A 17,946-nucleotide genomic window follows, 5' to 3' on the forward strand; every position below is an offset into this window, starting at 1 on the left:
TTATTTAAAGTCAAAACATGTTTAACATTTCTTTCCTATTTCATAAAAACATAATGCTTTACGAAGTTTGAATTTCCGAGATAAGTTTTCTAAACTTCCAATTGCATTCTTTTACTCTTTCTTTTTTTGTTTTGATTTAAGGAGAAATACGAGTTTCCTGTGCTGAGTTCTCAGTTGGTAACTTCCGGAGTTGTCATGAAATGTAAAGAGACGGACGAGGAGTTCACTCCTTTTGCTCTGATTTTACAAAAGAAACGAATAGTAACGGTTAGTCTTCTTGTTGGATATGCTTTTACATTAAATGAAAGAGGGTTTTATTTGCTATAAATTGTTTTTGTATTTAATGAAATAATTCCAATGGTTATTTGATCCTGTAGCACATGAGACACGAATGAGTGTATAGATACTGATACATGCATGTTTATCATTTGTAGAGTGATGGAGTCGTTATTGAGGGAGGTGTTTATGGACCAAAGATTCTGGTGGAGAATAGTCATCACTTCAGAGAATTACTAGGAGATCCCGATCGCAAGCACACACAGGCCGAGGACTTTCCCGACGAGGAGAGAGAGATAGAGATTATTATTGATCTGGGAGTGTGAAGACGAGAGAGAGAGGAGAGAGAAAAGAAAGAAAGAGAGAGAGAGAGAAAGAGAGAGAGAAAGAGACTTCCATGCAGTGTAAAGTGTTATTTAACCTGTGAGAAAAACACTTAAACAGTAAAGACAGGAGAGAAAAGTGCATCTGTATTAGTTTGAGGGAGTGACTATAAGCTTTGTGTGTTTATGAGAGAGAGAGAGAGAGAGAGAGAGAGAGAGAGAGAGAGAAAATGTGTTTCATCGTAAACAAAGCAATCAAACAATGGTGCTAAACGATTCTGATTACTAGTATTCTATAGCTGATTTGATTTCTTTCTACTTGGCTCTTATTGATAACACCAGAAAAGAAAAATATTAAAAGCCATTCAACAATTCGTTTTGTTGGTATTTTTAAAATTTTGTTTTGTTGGAATTTTTTCAAATACTGATGTTCCATACTGTAGTATATATAGTATTAAAAAATGTAGGACATTCAAACTTACTTTGTTGTCAGACACATTTTGTCATGTGGACTACTATTTTTCATGCCTTTTTATATCACTTAAAAGACTTGTTGTTCTAAGAATGCCACAGCTAAAATTGTCAAGTTAGATAACTCATGTAACCGAGATTTTTTGCATTTAGATAGTGCAGTTATTGTTATTTATTTATACAATACAGATCATTAGAAAGATAAGGCTTTGTTGTTGTTGTTGTTGTTGGTTTTTTAAATCATTCCTTACTGAGCATTGGATTTTTGGGATTACCTGGAATATCTTGTTTTTCCATCTCATGCTGTTACATGAATCCTAATTTTGACCCAAATAAGTAGAAAAACCAACTCAAGTGGTTCTGTTTTCAGCAAATTGCTTAACTACAACAAATATGTTCAATCACAAAAGTGAATTATTGTTTTAGTCAACAATTCATAACTTTAATTTGCTTAGAATTTTCTCCAAGGGATAGAAACCACTCAAGAAGTATGGGTTCTTCCTACATATTGACCAAAGCTTCTCCTGCAATATATATCAGTGGTAACGATTGAACAAGCCGAAGAAAGCCCTGACGCAAATTAGTTTTGGTCATCCGCCTGAAGTTAAAGTTAACTCGTTTATTAAAATCCAATATTGAATTGTTGCCAAGAACATTTTTCCAGTTGTCTTTACTAGATGTGTGCGTGAATGCCAACAGATTGGGTATAAAATGGAATAATGTCATTTCAGAAGAAAAAATGGATTCCATTTCAGCTTAGCTCTTTTAAGATTTATTTTGAATTTTTTTTACTGATTTTGTTTTTGGATTCTTATATTTATTCTTTAGTTTATATAAATAGCAAAAAAGGCATACTATAAATCTTAAAAAGGACAACCAAAATAAATGAGGAATCAAAGGTCGCGGTTGGGCGAATCGTGACAGAGAATAGATTTAAAAACACATCATGGTCAGAGTATCTGTCCAGACTCATCAGGTGAGAAGTAAAATGTTTGGATACCTGGCCGGTAGGGAAAGAGTGCTTTTAATATCAAAGTACCTGAGATTAAGAAAAAGAATTGAAAAGTTTGGCCGATGATCTAAATAAATTGTGTGATTTATGTGATAATAAAAGAGAAAATCTTTTTGAAGTTTGAAATATTTAGGGTTGATTAAGATCCCTATGGTCTTTTGTTACCTTGTTTTGATAGTATGAGTACATTTTTTGTAATTTTAGATACTTCAATTCTTTCCTTTTTTTCCTGTGTCTGTGAGTAAAGATGTGTCAGAAAAAATGCAGCAACACAAGAAATATACGTCGGCCAAAGCTCTGATGGAGGAGAGATTGTCAGTACTCATCATGGAGGGGGTATAATGTAAACACTCAGTCATGATAATTATTCATACAGAAATTTTTAAAAGGGGGGGGGGGCACAGTATAAATTCACAAATTATGACATTGAGAGAGGGTGTAAAATACAATAAGTCATGATATCGTAGAAGCAGGTATGACTGCTAGGTGACAAGAACCTCCCCTTCCTCACCCCTTTCTGACCCAATATTACAGAGCAACCCAGAATAACTAAATTCTCTTTTTTATGTGCAGAGGAAGAAAAGGTATGTTTTTATATCGTTCACATAAATATATTTTGTAACAATTTTTTAAAGATTTTTATTAATTCTGATCTGAACTCCCTGGGTGACTCTGTAATATTGGCTTGGTAGGGGGGATGGTTGGGTATGTCCTGTCAGCAAACATCTGTGAGGTAAATACACAAAAGCGTGATTTTATGGACTCGAGATAGTTGATATAATGATTCATAATATCTAAGAGTGATAAAAACACAGATGAAATTTTTAAAGGAAAAATACTCCAACTGTTTTGATTGTCTTTTCAAACATGATTCATGGTGCCCTAGAGAAGGTTAATATAAAAGGTCATAAATGAGAGTGATCAATACATGCTAACAGGCAACATTTTTCCCATTTCATTAAACTAATATTCATAAGTTATTTTTGTCAAATTCAGCTGAGAACATGATTTGTTGTACTATATGTAAGGTTCGGAATCCCCAGAGTTAAATCATCATTCTAGTGGTGATCACGGAGACAGCAGCGGACGTACAGGAAATCATCAGTTGTATGTCACGTTCTATGTGTTTGGCAGAGGAAATTCTGGAGATGTTGTATTGCTGTTCATATAGTTTGGTGGTGATGAAATTCCTCAAAAGAAGTGCTGTGTGGAAAGAGTACAAAATTACTGAGAGATGTGGAGTATGATATAATTTCATGAAAAAAGTGGAAGCAATGCGATTAAGCATAATGAATTTGTTTAACTATATGTTACTGCATGTATGTACATGTATTATAAATATAGCTTTAATTAAATTAATTAACTAGACTCTCATGTTTGTCATGTTCTTTAAAAGAACTTTAACAACATATCACTGTTTTGATTGACAGGATGTATTCCCGGTTGTTCTCTGCCCTGTATCTGTTTGAGAATTCCTCTGTGGCTCATTATAGAGATCTTAAGGCAGTTACCAAGGGAGGTCAACAGAGCATTACCAATTACAGGTATTACATGACATGTAAGGTAATATCATATTAAATAAAATTGTTAAACTTATAGCGAAGTTAGCGAACTCACTTATAATGAATTGATGCTTGTTGGAAAGTGATTTTCATTCTCCTTGTGAAGATAATGGATGTAACAAATTAAGTTTGAAATGAAACAAAATCGCCCTTCCCAGGAACTTTGTTTTAAGCATGTTTTACTGTAAAGTACTGGTAATTTTCCGAGTAGTTTTGCAACTCCCTGATAATTCAATTTGTAAATTTAAGAAAATGTTTGTTCTCCCCCCTCGCCCTGCACGTGCAATTATTCAACAGGACACTGGAAACAATCGGCACTTTCTTGGTTCAAACAGACATGACTTTTATCACGGGTACATTAGCATATATTGGATGGTGGGGGAATGAGCTAACACACTAGGTTATCTAGTATTTCTCTATTAGAATGTTAAACATATCACGCTTTAAAAGAAAAAATTTCACCACTGAACTTATTGTACATGCATGTAAATAGGGCAAACATGACGTCACGGCGCATTCATAATGTTCATAGTTACAATGTTTCCGCTTTGTTCAATCGTTGTTAGTTTATGTTGTTAGTTTATGTAATAAGTACTATTATTTAAGAGCGAAAATAATCCCATCATAATGAAAAGTAGAACATGAACACTATCGTATTTTTTTCCCGAATCATAAAAAAATCCAGGATGTTCGCTTCAACTCATCTTTTATTTGGCGTCTATTCCCCTATGACTATAAAAGATTTGACTTGCGGTTTTTTAAAGTTATCATTATTATTATCCTGTGTGTGTTTCTTTCGCAGAAAATAAATCATTAATATATCCGTAATTACCAGAGATCCGGGCATCACTCAGAGATGTACAAGTTATCTCCCGTAACATCTCGTGATGTGGAATGGGGGTCAGATCTTTAGTGTACATTTCAGAAGGAATTAAGGAGTTCGGAGTAGTATATCACACTAAAGGAGACTTTGAAGTTTTGTAGAAAATTAATCATATCTCACGGAAAATTCTTACAAACAAGTAATTGAACAAAATGTTCACTTACCCTTCGCTGATGGTACTTTCTTATTGCGTTTCCACGATTTTCTGTAATATAGTTTCCCACCGCTTGCTATCTTACAAGTTCTCGTAATATAACTTCATTACGAAAATTCGTAATATAAGATCTATATTACAAAGATTTGTAATATTACACATTTTAGTAATATTATTTATTTAAGTAACTAATATTACGATTCTTCATATTGGACTGGACTGTTTTATCAGTTTACAAATAATGGTCTGTTTTACCATCTTAATAGTTGTCTTGTACCGCAGAGATTACAAATTAAAACAGGTTCTTTTGTTTTGTAGTCGATCAGATACAGTAGTGAAATTAACTCATGAACAGCTACGCATTGTTAACCACAATGTTCACGCAGGGGAAGTAATCAAAATCATTGCTTTTGCAGGTGAGTTGTTAGTTGTTGCAGGTAGACATTTTTTTTCAACTAAAGTATTTTTTTTTTAAATGAAAGCCATTGACATAAATTGTTATACCGTAAATTCTTGTGTATAGCCCACACATGTGTACAATATGCATCCCTAAAGTTGGGTGTAAAATGCTGAAGAAAAAAACGTTGCCTCCCTGTGAACCGGTAATACGCAATAAAAAAAAACCCAGAAAATTTTCAATCAAGTTTATTGTAAAGTCATTGATGTGCATGCACTGATAATGTATTTTAAGCGCTTAAAAGCAATAAAGTTTGTAGATCTCAACCAAAACATCAAAAGAAAAAAAAAAGGGTGGGGGGGGAGGTCCTACACGGGGGACGGGGCACACACGTACACAGGTTATGCTGCTAACATTCGGTTAGGTTGAGATTTGAGGGTCTGATTGTAGCGTGCAGCAGTGTCTCGGATGTAATGAAAGTTAAGTATATGAACTGCACGTACATCTTTTTCTGACAACCATGTGAAGTATTTCCCACCTAGAAGAAAGAAGAATATATCATCCTCAGTCATGGCACACAGGTCCGCGGAGAGGTGAATATCAAAGGAGTTGGTGATCTGATCCCACCAGTATGTACGTAAGTCATTAGTAGAGGGACAGGAACATACAGACATGGTGTTGCATAGTAGGCAGATAAAGGGAGTCTGTTCCGGAGGGCAAGCTATAAGCTTGCAGATAAATTTACAAAGAGAGATTTCGTATGAGTTGGACGGAATAGACCAGATGAAACTTGGGTTTTGGTTTTGGATAATGGATTTGAAACGGTAAAAATCATTGTCATTTATCATTCTAATGTTACGGTTTGTTTGGTGTAGCTTAGATACAGCAGATCTCACTATCTTTTTCCAAGTCTGTTTTGGTGGAAATGAGCAATCAAGGAGCCATGTTTGTAGGTATTCAGTAAGACTGTAAGTGGACAAAATATTGATGACATCCGGAATAAACTCTCGCTGTTTATTGGAAATGTTCTCTAGGAATGAAAATAGGCGTGTTGAAAATATTTTCTTTGAAAGAGACTGGTGATCCATGAGACAGAGTCGGCCTAGAAATAAGAGTTTGCCGATATCTATTTCCGATTTGATAGGTAGAACTTTGAAAACACTTTCACAGATATCGGATCTTGTTTTGGTCGGAAGATTTTGTGCATTTTTGCAAACAAAATGTTGAAAAACATTTAATAGGCGTTGAAGATCGTTGGTAGATAGATTGCTCCATAATTCACAACCGTAGAGGACTGTGGGAAGAACGATCGCCTTATAGAGGTGTGACAAAGTAAGCGGGTTAAGATAGTTGGAGCCTATATCGTTGAGAGCAAAATATGATTTTTGTCCTTTTCTACAAGCTGTTATAGTCCTATCTGAGAGTGTAAGTTTGTTGTTGATAATAATGCCTAGGTGATTATAGTTGTCAGCACATGGAATTATTGTATCACCAAGTTTCCATATATAATCAAAATCTAGTTTGGAGCCTTTAGAGCGGACTTGTAAAATGCACGATTTTTGATCATTGAAGGAAAAACGCCACTTCCTGGAATATTCGGAAGAGACATCAAGCATGCGCTGTAACATTGTAGGTGTTATTGCAATACACACAATATCATCAGCAAGCGATGGACAGTTGCTGGTTATATTAAAAATACCAGTATTTGTACAGGACTTTTCCAGGTTAACAACAAGTTCGTTAATATACACAAGATATAGATAGGTTGGCAGAACTCCACCTTGTCGTACACCTTGTGACACGGGAAACCAGTCTGATTGGGTTTGATTGACAACAATTGCACTGGTTGTGTTTGTATGACAATCATTAATGATTGACCAAAGTTTTCCAGATATACCCATTTCGCGTAATTTGATAAGGAGGCCATGCCTCCAAACCGTATTGAAAGCTTTTGAGATATCTAAAAAGCATACGTAAATATTGCTGCCCTGTTCAACGTTATGGTATATAGTTTCTTGCATATTGAAGGAAGCGGTTAAACACCCAAGATGCTTTTGAAAACCCTGCTGTTTTCCGCAGGGGAAATGTCTGTCAATAACAAACTCTGATATTCTTGAATTGATAACATTTTCAAAAACTTTAAGGAAACATGACAACAGGGCAACTGGTCTGTAGCTATTGCAAGATGTCTTAGGTTTGTCTCCTCCCTTGTATAATGGTACGATGAATCCACGTTCCCAGAATTCTGGGATTTTCCCGATATGTACAATTGTATTAAAGAGTTTAACGAGACACATATTCAAAAGGTCACCGCCAAAAATTAGATGTTCATAGGTAACAAGGTCTGGTCCCGGAGCTTTGCGGCGTTTGAGTTTGTTGAACACTGCTAATATGTCATTGGTTGATATTTAATAAAATATAATAAACTGTGAAGTGTGACACAGGGCAGGTGCCTGCAGTTTGTTCCCGTTTTGCACACATTTGAAAATTAGGTATCGAAAAAATGTGTGCAAAACGGGAATTTGACCAGGTGATATAATTGCTTAATTACTATAGTCTATATCACAGCTCCTGTAAGGGCAATTGACAATGAAATAAACAAAACATATCTACTCGCAATTGATATTTACATTTTTTTTATGTTACAATATAACTTGCATAGAAGCACATTTACATAATAATTGACATCCATGTTCTGGAATTTAATTTTAAACATCGATTTGGTCATCAACAATTTCATGAATTTCTTTAAACAAAAAAGATTATTGCAAAAATGTTGTGTATGTAGTGCTTTTGTTTATCTTCCTGCCTTTAGGAAGTACACTTACACGCTACAATTTAGAAGAGAAAATATCATATATTAGTATTTATTTATTGCTTTTGCTTACATAAATGGAGAAAATGTGTCTAGTGAAAACGCTGCTAATTATTTTTCATTTATGCTGTGGCTTGAATAATCGAAGAGAATACTATTAGACAAATTAATGTATGACGATATGATGATAAATAGGCAATTTTATATGCTTCAAAAACTGAAAATATTTTTTCACAAAACCTATCAAATGTAGAACTAATTCATACATTTTCAACCTTCTTCAGTTTGAGGTATATCGAATCAATATTTAAATTATTATTTTTGTCGGAATTTATTGAGCTGCTGATTTGAAAATTGACCCGCAATATACTAAAGCGGTGATGTTGATCATAAGATCTACTGTCAAGGCTGCTACTTCGAAGATTGAAATATTTTGTGATAAAGGTCTGTTTCTTTTCATAATAATCTTTCTGTTGATACCAAACAACCAATTATAAACACGCGATTTACATATTTTGCATCTATAATGTAAGTTGTAAAAAGAGACACGGACTACCCCATATGACTGGCCGTGTAGTTTTCCCCTTTATCATATAATTATCCACTGAATCAGCTTCCAATTGGCCCGGGACCAGCAATTTTTCCTCAATTCATCGAGTTTTATATTTAAAGTAAATGGGCAAAAATGTAAAAATCAAATCATCTTATCCTTATTTTTCTTATCAGTGAGCGGAAATTTAAGACTAAAAATATTTATTTGATCTTTATTTTATCAAATGAAAAAAAATTGTGATAGTTATTAGTCTAAAACACAACAAAATATCTATATTCTTCTTGTTTCATGGTGCTGATGAATGAATGATAAAACACAAGTAAAAATCCAGGTAAAATCTATGACTGAAAGGCTGATTCTCCGAACGCCTACTGCCCAATTATCATTATTCAATTATACTGGGCAATTATGGGGCCTTCTAAAGGGGCGCAGGTAGACTTTACCTGTGTTTCCTTGAATGAAAAATAATACAACAGTTTGTCATTTTTGTTAAATTTTTAATGTCTTTATAATTTAAATTGTTGCATAAATAAAAAGAAAACATTGAATCAATTTTAATATATCTATTTAATTTATTAGCACTACATGTAATTCAATAAAATAATGTTTTAAAATTGCATAACATTTTATATACAATTTTCTTTTTATTTTGACACAAAGAACTGTTTTAAAACAAACTCATAAATACATGGATGTCTAAAACATGAATAACAATTTAAAATGACAAAAAGTTTTAAAAAGTATAATTTATACCAATATATATAAACAATATTTACATAGATACTAATATGGGCACTGAATCTGTCTTAATGTCCTTTCACGTTCAATGTCACTATGTCAATGAAGAAGTTCCGATGCTGAATCTGCGTAGGTCATAAGGTCGATGAGGCTGGGGCAGGTGTAGAAGGTTCCATCGCAGAAGAAGGTCTCGGAGGCAGCAAGGTCTTGAAGGTTGTATGTTGTCGCAAACGCAAGTATCGTGTTGTTCTGGAAGATGTTATCTAGTAGAAGGAATGGTTGTCCCGTCTCTGTCTCTGTCCATTTCCCCTCCAGTCTGATGTCTGCTGTAGTCTTTGGAAGTGGTGGTGTCTGTTTCCTGCGGGCTCTGTAGAGTGATGACCTGGCGGTGTTGAAAGCAGCCTCTCGATGAGCTCTCTGCTGGTGTCGCCCCATTCGTTGTCTCGGACTTTGTTGGGTTCTTCGCTGAAAATGGAGGGAATGGGCCTAACTTCATCTGTACATCTTATGGAGATGGCTGTCATAATTTGTTTGGCGACAACTTCAGTGTGGTCCGCTGCATGGGTGTGTTGCTGTTGTCCAAAACCTGTGGGGATGTCGTTCTCTGTGGAGATACTGGCGGAACACCCAGATGTAGTGCACCTCCAGAAGATCTATCTATTTACAGCTTGGATGAGTTCAGTTCAACATCTTTACAGTAATTGATTTCAAAACAAATATGTAAAAAATATCAGTGATTTTTTTTTACCATAATGATGTTCAATTACATGGTTTTATGACTTTGTTATTAAAAAATATTTAAGCTTATGTCGTTCATTTATTCACAGCTAGGACAAATTTGTTGAAGAAAGTGATTTTTTATCATAATTTTATCTCAGTCATAATTTAGATAATCATCATTTAAAATCTCTGATTTTAATTTATACCTTAAGATATAATGTTTTATTTTGTTAAGATGTAAATTTAAAAATGAAGAAAGATATTTTATTTTTATTTTTTTAAATAATATTTAATGATTATTTTATTTCACTGAAACATTTAGGTTTTTAAAAAAATATGGTATTTTTAATATAATTTCAGGTACATGCAGCCATTAGCACTATTTATTGCATCTTTTTATTTTTTTAAATTAAAAATAAGACAATGTCGTCTACCTGTGAACCAAAGTATATACAGGTAAAGTCTACCTGTGTCCTAAAGTATATACAGGTAAAGTCTACCTGTGTTCCCTTAGAGGGCCCCATAATTGCCTTGACCAATTATTATTTTTAATTGAGGAGTAGGCGTTCGGAGAACACACCGACTGAAAGCAGACTATAATTGCTATCACAACACAATTCACACCTATTGTTCTATACCCAATTATCAAATGTGTGCAAAACGGGAACACACCGTGCCTGCTTCTGACACCGAATATTGTTGAACAAGCAATACATTGACCATGCGATGAGTAAACAGGTGGCTGGTTATGTAATGGTGAATACACTGGGGAAACTTGTGTGATGACAGAAACAATGGTCTAAGAGGATTAATGTTCTAATACATGGATATAAAATTAATAGTACCATTTTAACAAGAGCTTGGACTTTGTCTAGTTGTGTCAAACAGCAATGTGCCGTAGGCCTGTCTATTTCATTATTGGCCACTCAGCCATGGCTCTTTGAAATCAACAAGATTTGTCTGGCTTTTGAGCCAAGACTACGCAATCTACGCATATTTCACTCAAATCAATTTTACAATGTATATTTTGAATACATTTTATCAATGACTTTAATTTTAAATCTAATCGTACAATTGCTAAAAACTATATGCTAGTAAATATAAGTAGGTAATAAGGAATCATTTTTTGAACATTATGAGGTGATCAAATACAGCATGATCAATCGTATCCTTCAGGCTCCCCCCTCCCCCTCATCCCCCCCCCTTACACACACACTGTATTTGATCAACTCATATCACTCAAGAGAATCATTCTTTATTGCTTTAATAAGTACTTGTAAGTATTAATTTAAATATTGTGTATGTAAGAACCGGTAAAACTACGACCCTGGTACGCTACACCCAGATGAGACCTTCCATGAAGTTCCTGTTGGTTGTTTATAACAGGTAAAATATAACAACATTCACACAGTCCTGATTTTATGTTCTGTTACAATGTTTAAGGATGCACGACATTGTCCACATAAAGTAAATGACATTAGGATATACACCTGTACAAACAAATGACAATGAGTGTTCAAGACATTATCCACATTATAGGTGATGACATATTTACAATCAGTGTATATTTCCGCTCGCGTTTGCATTGGAAATCTGCGATGTTCAATTTTCTATGAATAAACTATGCTTATTCATGCGCCATGAGACCAAATATAAATGTCTTCACATGCTTTAATTAAATTCATTTTTGTAAGATTAAATGAAACTTTCAATCTTACTTAACCAATTTGATGTGTACTTTTGAAAAAAACAGTCATTAATACATATCTACTCCTTATTAATAAAGATTTTTCTCCACAAAGTTACTGGCACTATATTTTTGTCGCAGAAGCTAACTAAATACCATGTTGAAATGGCTGTTCCATGGTAATGCATATTTCATATCCCTGACTAAGAGCGTAAATTGTGGCTTCATAGAGGTGTGTAAAAGTGTAAGTCTTGGATTCTCTCTGTGGTAGCAGTTTGTATTTTATGGTATGGATATTGTCTGAGTGACTGTTGGTATGAGTACAGGGCAGCCTGGATGTTCCCTGCCATCTGTTGACAGATCCCCAGGATCTCCCAGGAGATGTCTCTGAGTAAATCATCTACATGCAGTCCCTGATCATGGTGGACTAGGACCTGTAGATAATCTAGAACTGTTTGTGCTCGCATTGTGTCAACATGTCTAGAGCAAAAAACCTCTAGCATATGTAACAGTACCAACGGTGGGATATGCAGTGCAGACCCTCCGTTTTGTCTACTAGATTGTTGTTCTGGTAGCAGTTCATTGATATAACATAATTTATTGACAAGGTTGATATTCCCTGCTACAGCCTGTCTCATCTTTGTAGACCAGGACTGTCCCCCTACAGCCTCAGTATACCTCTCTCTGTCTACATGTCTATGATACATCAGATATGGCTGTGCTAACTTGACCTTTGTCATCTCTATAACAGATAAAGCTTCCCTGTATCTGAGTGTCTTGTAATAATACATGGCAATGTACAACATGTCAGAAACATACCCAAACTTGGCTGCTAATTTCAGCATATGCCTTGACATTTTGTGTGCAATATACACCTGTTTGTTGACACCTGTGTTTGTGTACATGTTGTGTAATATAAAAGCAGTGCTCTGAAGGATGGTGGCTGTATATTTCTGTAAACTTACAACATGATACTGTGTCAGGGGAGAACCTATCAACTGTTCTATTGTGTGTAGGATATTCATACAGCGCTGTAGGTCTGATGTGTATTGTGCATCATGACTAGATATCTCAAGAAATAATTCTACATCAAACTCAGCCTCAGAGATCAGAGTGTGTTCATCAGTACACACCGTGAGTCTGGGATTACAGAGGACATCAATGATAGAGGACCTGATGGAGGGACTGTGTAGCAGCAATGCTATACCTTTCTCATACAACCCGTACAGTCGCCTGAATAAACTTGTCTGTGCTTGGCCATGGATTTTACTCAGAAACATGTTGTTTTCTGGAATGAAAAAATTTGGACAGATCCCCTCATACACCCATTTAAGGAGAAGTTTGAAGCAGACCCAGAAACCGGCCAGGAGATTTTGTGGACACCAGTGAGGTAGTGTGTTTTGTTGAATGGCCCAGAAAACAGCTGTTTTCATGTGGTAGGAACACAGTAGTTTATCTTCATCTCTTAATCCATTGTTAATTATTTCCTTTAAGAACAATTTCAGTAAACCATAAGTTATGAACTGTGTGTGATTCATTGAGTACACAAGTTTGTATTCTGCCCGAGAGAAAGAAAGTCTCCATTCGTTGTCTTCATGGTTTCCTAGTTTGTGTCCTATTGCTACAACGTGACATCCATTTCTTACTATGTCATTGACAACATGGGGTGGGGGCCATGAATGACATCTGTCTATCCATGAGGTGGCAGAGGGGGGCCAAAAATCACTGACAAAACAATGAGCATGATCGTATTCTAGTGAACCAGTTGTTCCACTGCTACATGGTCCATGTACTCTACTATCAGGATTGATTGCTGTACATGTGTTGTCTCTGTATTTAGAACTTGATATATAGAGTCCTCCATTCATCCTCACACACGATGACAACACTACCTGAAAAGCTCTTTCCAATGGTAACCAAAGTAACGTAAATCCTGCTGGACTCTCAGAACTGTCACAGAGAATCAGTGTCCGTGTGTGTATGTTGTAATACTCAGACTGAGAGAAGTCCCAGATCACTCGGTAGTTAGTTGGCCAGAACATAGTGTCTATGTCTGAATCATGTAATCTAAATCCTTCCCTGTCACTTCCACTATCCATTGATCTCCCCTCACCACGTTGATTCCCTAACAACTCCACCATATCCACTATATCTCTCCTGGCGGTCACCTGTTGTGGGGTTCCTATCTTGATACACATCCCCACATACACCGACTCGGACATTTTTTGAACAGGAATTTCTCCTCTAATATTGAAAGAACATAAGAATTAATAGATGTATTTTTACCGAAATTGTATAAATCAACGACCAATTGTAATTAGGAAATTGTGAACTTTAAAATAAACTTACATTTGTGTTGCATTGTCTGAATCCATAACTTGAGAGAAGTATGTCTAATTTTAGCTGCATGGGAAAACCCTTTGATACAGAAAGTGAAAGAAATTTTGCTTCAACCAATGTGATTACATGCTTCATATATATAAATAACATGACTCGAATAATCCTTATAGTGATGTTAATTTTGTGTATTGAGCACATATGTAAAATACAATATAAATAATATGTAGCATTGTGTGCAAAGAGGAATAACTCTTTTTATTACATATTTAAAAGATATTGTATTTCACCTCTCAAGAATCATTATTTTATTACAAAACTGTTTTGTTTTTCAGATCTGTTTGTGATTTTGCTAAAACAAAGTTTCCAAAAAATGTAGAATGCCAGACCGGACATTCATTGGCCTTCAAGTCTGTTGGAAGAAAGTAACGCAATATTAACTGAATTTTCTGAGAATTTTATTTTCTGTATTGATTAAAAAAAATGAATTGAAAAGTAAAGATAAATTAGTATGACAAAATAAATATGGTGTGGATTACTTAAATTTGATCCTTGTAAATCGGGGAAATTAATGCTACATACAAATTTAACTTGTGTCTTGTGATATATTTTAGGTTTAAAGATGCCAAAAAGCTCCGAGAATTGTCAGTGTTTGCCATAACACAACTCCTTCCATCTCGTAAAGGAGACAATTTGTTCATACGGGCCAAACTTGTGCAGGACACGCTCAAGGTGTTCTTTTCTTCAGCAAATCGAACAATATCTCTGGACCACACCCCGACCCAGAGAATGAATGACAATGGATTGCGAGTGTACATTGAAGTGGACAAGAGACAGGTAATTAACGAGAGGACTCGGTTGTTGTGAGTTTGGTTATAGTGGCACTGTGCTTATATGGACAGCTGTCTCCTAATTAAATCAACTGTCTAATTGAACTGTCAGTTTTATAATTGTGTTTGCTTAATTTTAAATTTTTTCTGCCAAAAATTTAGGATAAATCTGGATATAACTTCAAATTTTATGATAATTTTGATTAAATTAAGTCATTGATTTGTATCGTAAAAAAGACTTCTCTGAAAGTAAAATTCATGTATAAAATACTCATAACCAACTTTTGGACAGTATGACTATAATATACTAATTTTACTTCAATCAAAACCTCTGAATAACTTCTCCCACAAAAATATGACCATCAGAAGCTAAAAATTTGTAACATTTTCCAGTCGTTTTAGTTGTAAATGTTAATTTCAGAATAAAAATTTTCAACGTGAAAGTCACAGCTCGTATTCTAAAGAGGTTATGAGAATGTTCAGTTAACTTATCAGGCTGCTTTGGATTTTTTCAAGACAACAAGAACAAAGATTAAATAATTGAAAATTCTTTTTTTTTGATTGTCGAGTACTTGATTTGTTTACCACTAGGGCTAGATAAAAGATGCTGATTTTATACTTGATTTTACTGCTAGGGTTATGTAAAAGATGCTGAATTTCTGTGGGAGAAGATGAAGAACTTGAGGAATCCCAACGTTCCAATGACACACGACGGTTACCTCAAACTGTACCAGCTGTACAGACCCAGACTCAGTAACTACGACTGTATCCTGATCGACGAGGCTCAGGACCTGACCCCAGGTATGTCATTGTCTCACTTTAGGCTCACTTTGGTGAACCTTGTAGAGTTTGTGTATATTCTAAAATATCATTCTGTAAGAAAAATACTGGTTATGATTTCTAATTATTAGTGGTTGGTTCTCACCATTTGAGTACGATTCAAATGCAATTACGCCATAATTTTATATAAAATTGAGGAGACAATTAATATTTATATAGATTGATCAAAAAATTACCTGATTTTTCTTCCTTCTACTAGATTAAAATTGAAACCTGATGTCATTCTTTCAGTTAACTTGTACAACTCAAAGTTCAATGATTTCAATTTCAGCCATATCGGATTTACTCCTCAGTCAGCCCCAGGCAAAGATCCTGGTGGGGGACCCTCACCAACAAATCTACTCCTTTAGGGGGGCAGTCAATGCCCTCCAGCAGATCAGGGCATCGTTTATCTTCTACCTGACACAGGTAAGACAGCCAGGTAACACTCAGGGGCCGGTTTCTCAAAAAGGCCTGCGTCCAGGCGCAAGCTTAGTCCGGACTAAATCGGGGACTAAACCTCAAAACCAGACTAAGTTGCATTTTACAAAAAGGTGGAAACTAAGTCGGGACTAAATTTGGGTTTAAATCTACGCCTGCTAATGGGTAGGCATAAGTCCTTAGTCTGTGCACAAAAATGGCGAGTGTTTTGTTTCTAAGGCAAAATAAACAGAGAATTTTAACTATACCCCCGCAAACGAAGTTTAGGGGGGTATATTGGTTTCACCTTGTCCGTCTGTCTGTCCGTCTGTCCGTCCGTCCGTCTGTCCGTCTGTCTGTAGACGCAACTTTGTCCCCCCTATAGAATTTTTTATTACTGCATGGAACAGTTTGAAAATTTGTACATATGTTGATCACCAGTAATAAAAGTAATAGTATTAAACCACTCTCAAATATATTTATATAAATACATCCAAATGGAGATTTTTTGTCTTTATGTCTTAATTAATAAAAAAAATAATTATTTTTTATAAGTATTCTATCAACTGACAATGCAAAGTTTTTGTTTGTCAATGATAAATTCTTAGGAGCTAATAAGAACATCAAAGACTAGTGTGGCTGAATTCATTTGTCCCAAGGGAGCCATTATCTGAGCCATGGTTCAGATAGAGCATGTGTTAGGGAAAATTGATAATCTGTAAAATGGATGATGGTTTTGGGGCTATTTTAAAACTGTTTCATGTAAACCAAAAGTATCTATCATTATAAGGAAATAAATAATATCATTAATTTTATTAATAAAGAAGTTAAACTATTTTTAGAAGTTGTTTAAATTTATTAGTCAAGTAAATTGATGAGGTGACCCTATTTGGGCATTAATTTAAATGAAATTCAAAATAACTGATATGATTGTAGTGTTTTGGCAATTTTAAAATTATTTGTAATATTAAATTTTCTTTTTTACATATTTTTACATAGTATGGTAATTATGGTAATGTTTTGGGAGTTTATTAAATTTAACAAGCTCATTAAAGAAAATCATTGTCCTATGGGATCAATCTAGGAGAAAGTGGGGGAAAATTTGAAACTACTAATTGCATCTGTCAAGACTCTTATTAGAAAGATATTAAAAGTTTTATCAACAGAAGAGCATTGCTTGGCTACCGGTATTTCCATTTACTGCAAAGGGAGGGGTTATTGTCATTTTGTTGTTTTTTTCTTTAAATCAATTAAATAAAAAAAAAATATCATCAGATACATACATTTGTAAATGTATTACTGTTATAGATGTGTACTTACAGTGAAATCCTTACAATTTTGATTTTAAATTTTCTTTGTTTACTAATTTTTTTTTTTTTTTTACAATTCTAGAATTTTGTTGTTGTTGTATGTGTTCCAAACCTTTATTATTCAATTCAATTATTTGTCCCATTTGAAATTAGCCTTGTGGGGGTATTAGTCCCATTAGGACAGTTCAAGTTTTGGATTGTTTTACTTGTTATTAGGGAAAACATTCACATTTATTAAAATATTTGTACATGTACGTTTATCTTAAAAAATACCTATTGTTCGATAACTGTTCCCATTTCTAAATAAAGTAAGATTTAATCAATTTGAAAAATAATGGGCTTAACTTAAAAGTTAAAAGTACCGGTATGTAATATACATGTACATTACTACTTTAATGAAACCTAAAGTACGAAGAATTAAAAATCGGTATACCCCAATAAATGATATAAGCACAATAACTAAAAAGATGCTATAATTCTAAATTAAACATGTATTCCACAACAAGATAGATGTATATGAGCAAGAATAGTTTATTGATTTGACAAGCATTTAGACATTGAAAATCGACAAGTCTTAAATTAGCCTGCTGACAATGAGAGTAAAATAATTGTATACAGTAATAAAAATAATTCTTTGTA

The 17,946-nt window shown here is 34.5% G+C and overlaps 2 protein-coding genes across 3 annotated transcripts in view; one reads left to right on the plus strand and one right to left on the minus strand.

Moving 5' to 3' along the window:
• The window catches only part of LOC128176717 (F-box DNA helicase 1-like), a 46,960-nt gene that overhangs the window by 20,048 nt on the left and 8,966 nt on the right, over positions 1–17,946 (plus strand). Inside the window, exons 18-19 of one of the 2 annotated variants that reach the window (XM_052843230.1) lie at positions 142–267; positions 435–643. The exons of the other annotated variant lie outside the window; for it this stretch is intronic. Coding sequence (XP_052699190.1) covers positions 142–267; positions 435–602 — 294 coding nt within the window. The 3' untranslated portion in view covers positions 603–643. Of the gene's footprint in view, positions 1–141; positions 268–434; positions 644–17,946 lie in introns of those variants that run through there. 2 annotated transcript variants of the gene reach the window in all.
• LOC128176718 (uncharacterized) lies at positions 11,152–14,042 on the minus strand. Its single transcript, XM_052843232.1, has 2 exons — positions 13,941–14,042; positions 11,152–13,835 (listed from the first exon to the last, which is right to left on the minus strand). The coding sequence occupies exons 1-2, from the start codon at positions 13,964–13,966 to the stop codon at positions 11,816–11,818; spliced, it is 2,046 nt and encodes a 681-aa protein (XP_052699192.1). The 5' UTR covers positions 13,967–14,042; the 3' UTR covers positions 11,152–11,815.

This window comes from Crassostrea angulata, chromosome 3, assembly GCF_025612915.1.
Source record: "Crassostrea angulata isolate pt1a10 chromosome 3, ASM2561291v2, whole genome shotgun sequence".
In the NCBI taxonomy this organism is placed as follows: Eukaryota; Metazoa; Mollusca; class Bivalvia; order Ostreida; family Ostreidae; genus Magallana; species Magallana angulata.

Excerpts from the sequence above, each read along its gene's own strand:
- LOC128176718 (XM_052843232.1), bottom strand. The coding sequence starts at position 13,966 with ATGGATTCAGACAATGCAACACAAAT. Across the intron at positions 13,836-13,940 it reads TCAGACAATGCAACACAAAT|AGGAGAAATTCCTGTTCAAA; the intron begins GTAAGTTTATTT and ends TTTCAATATTAG.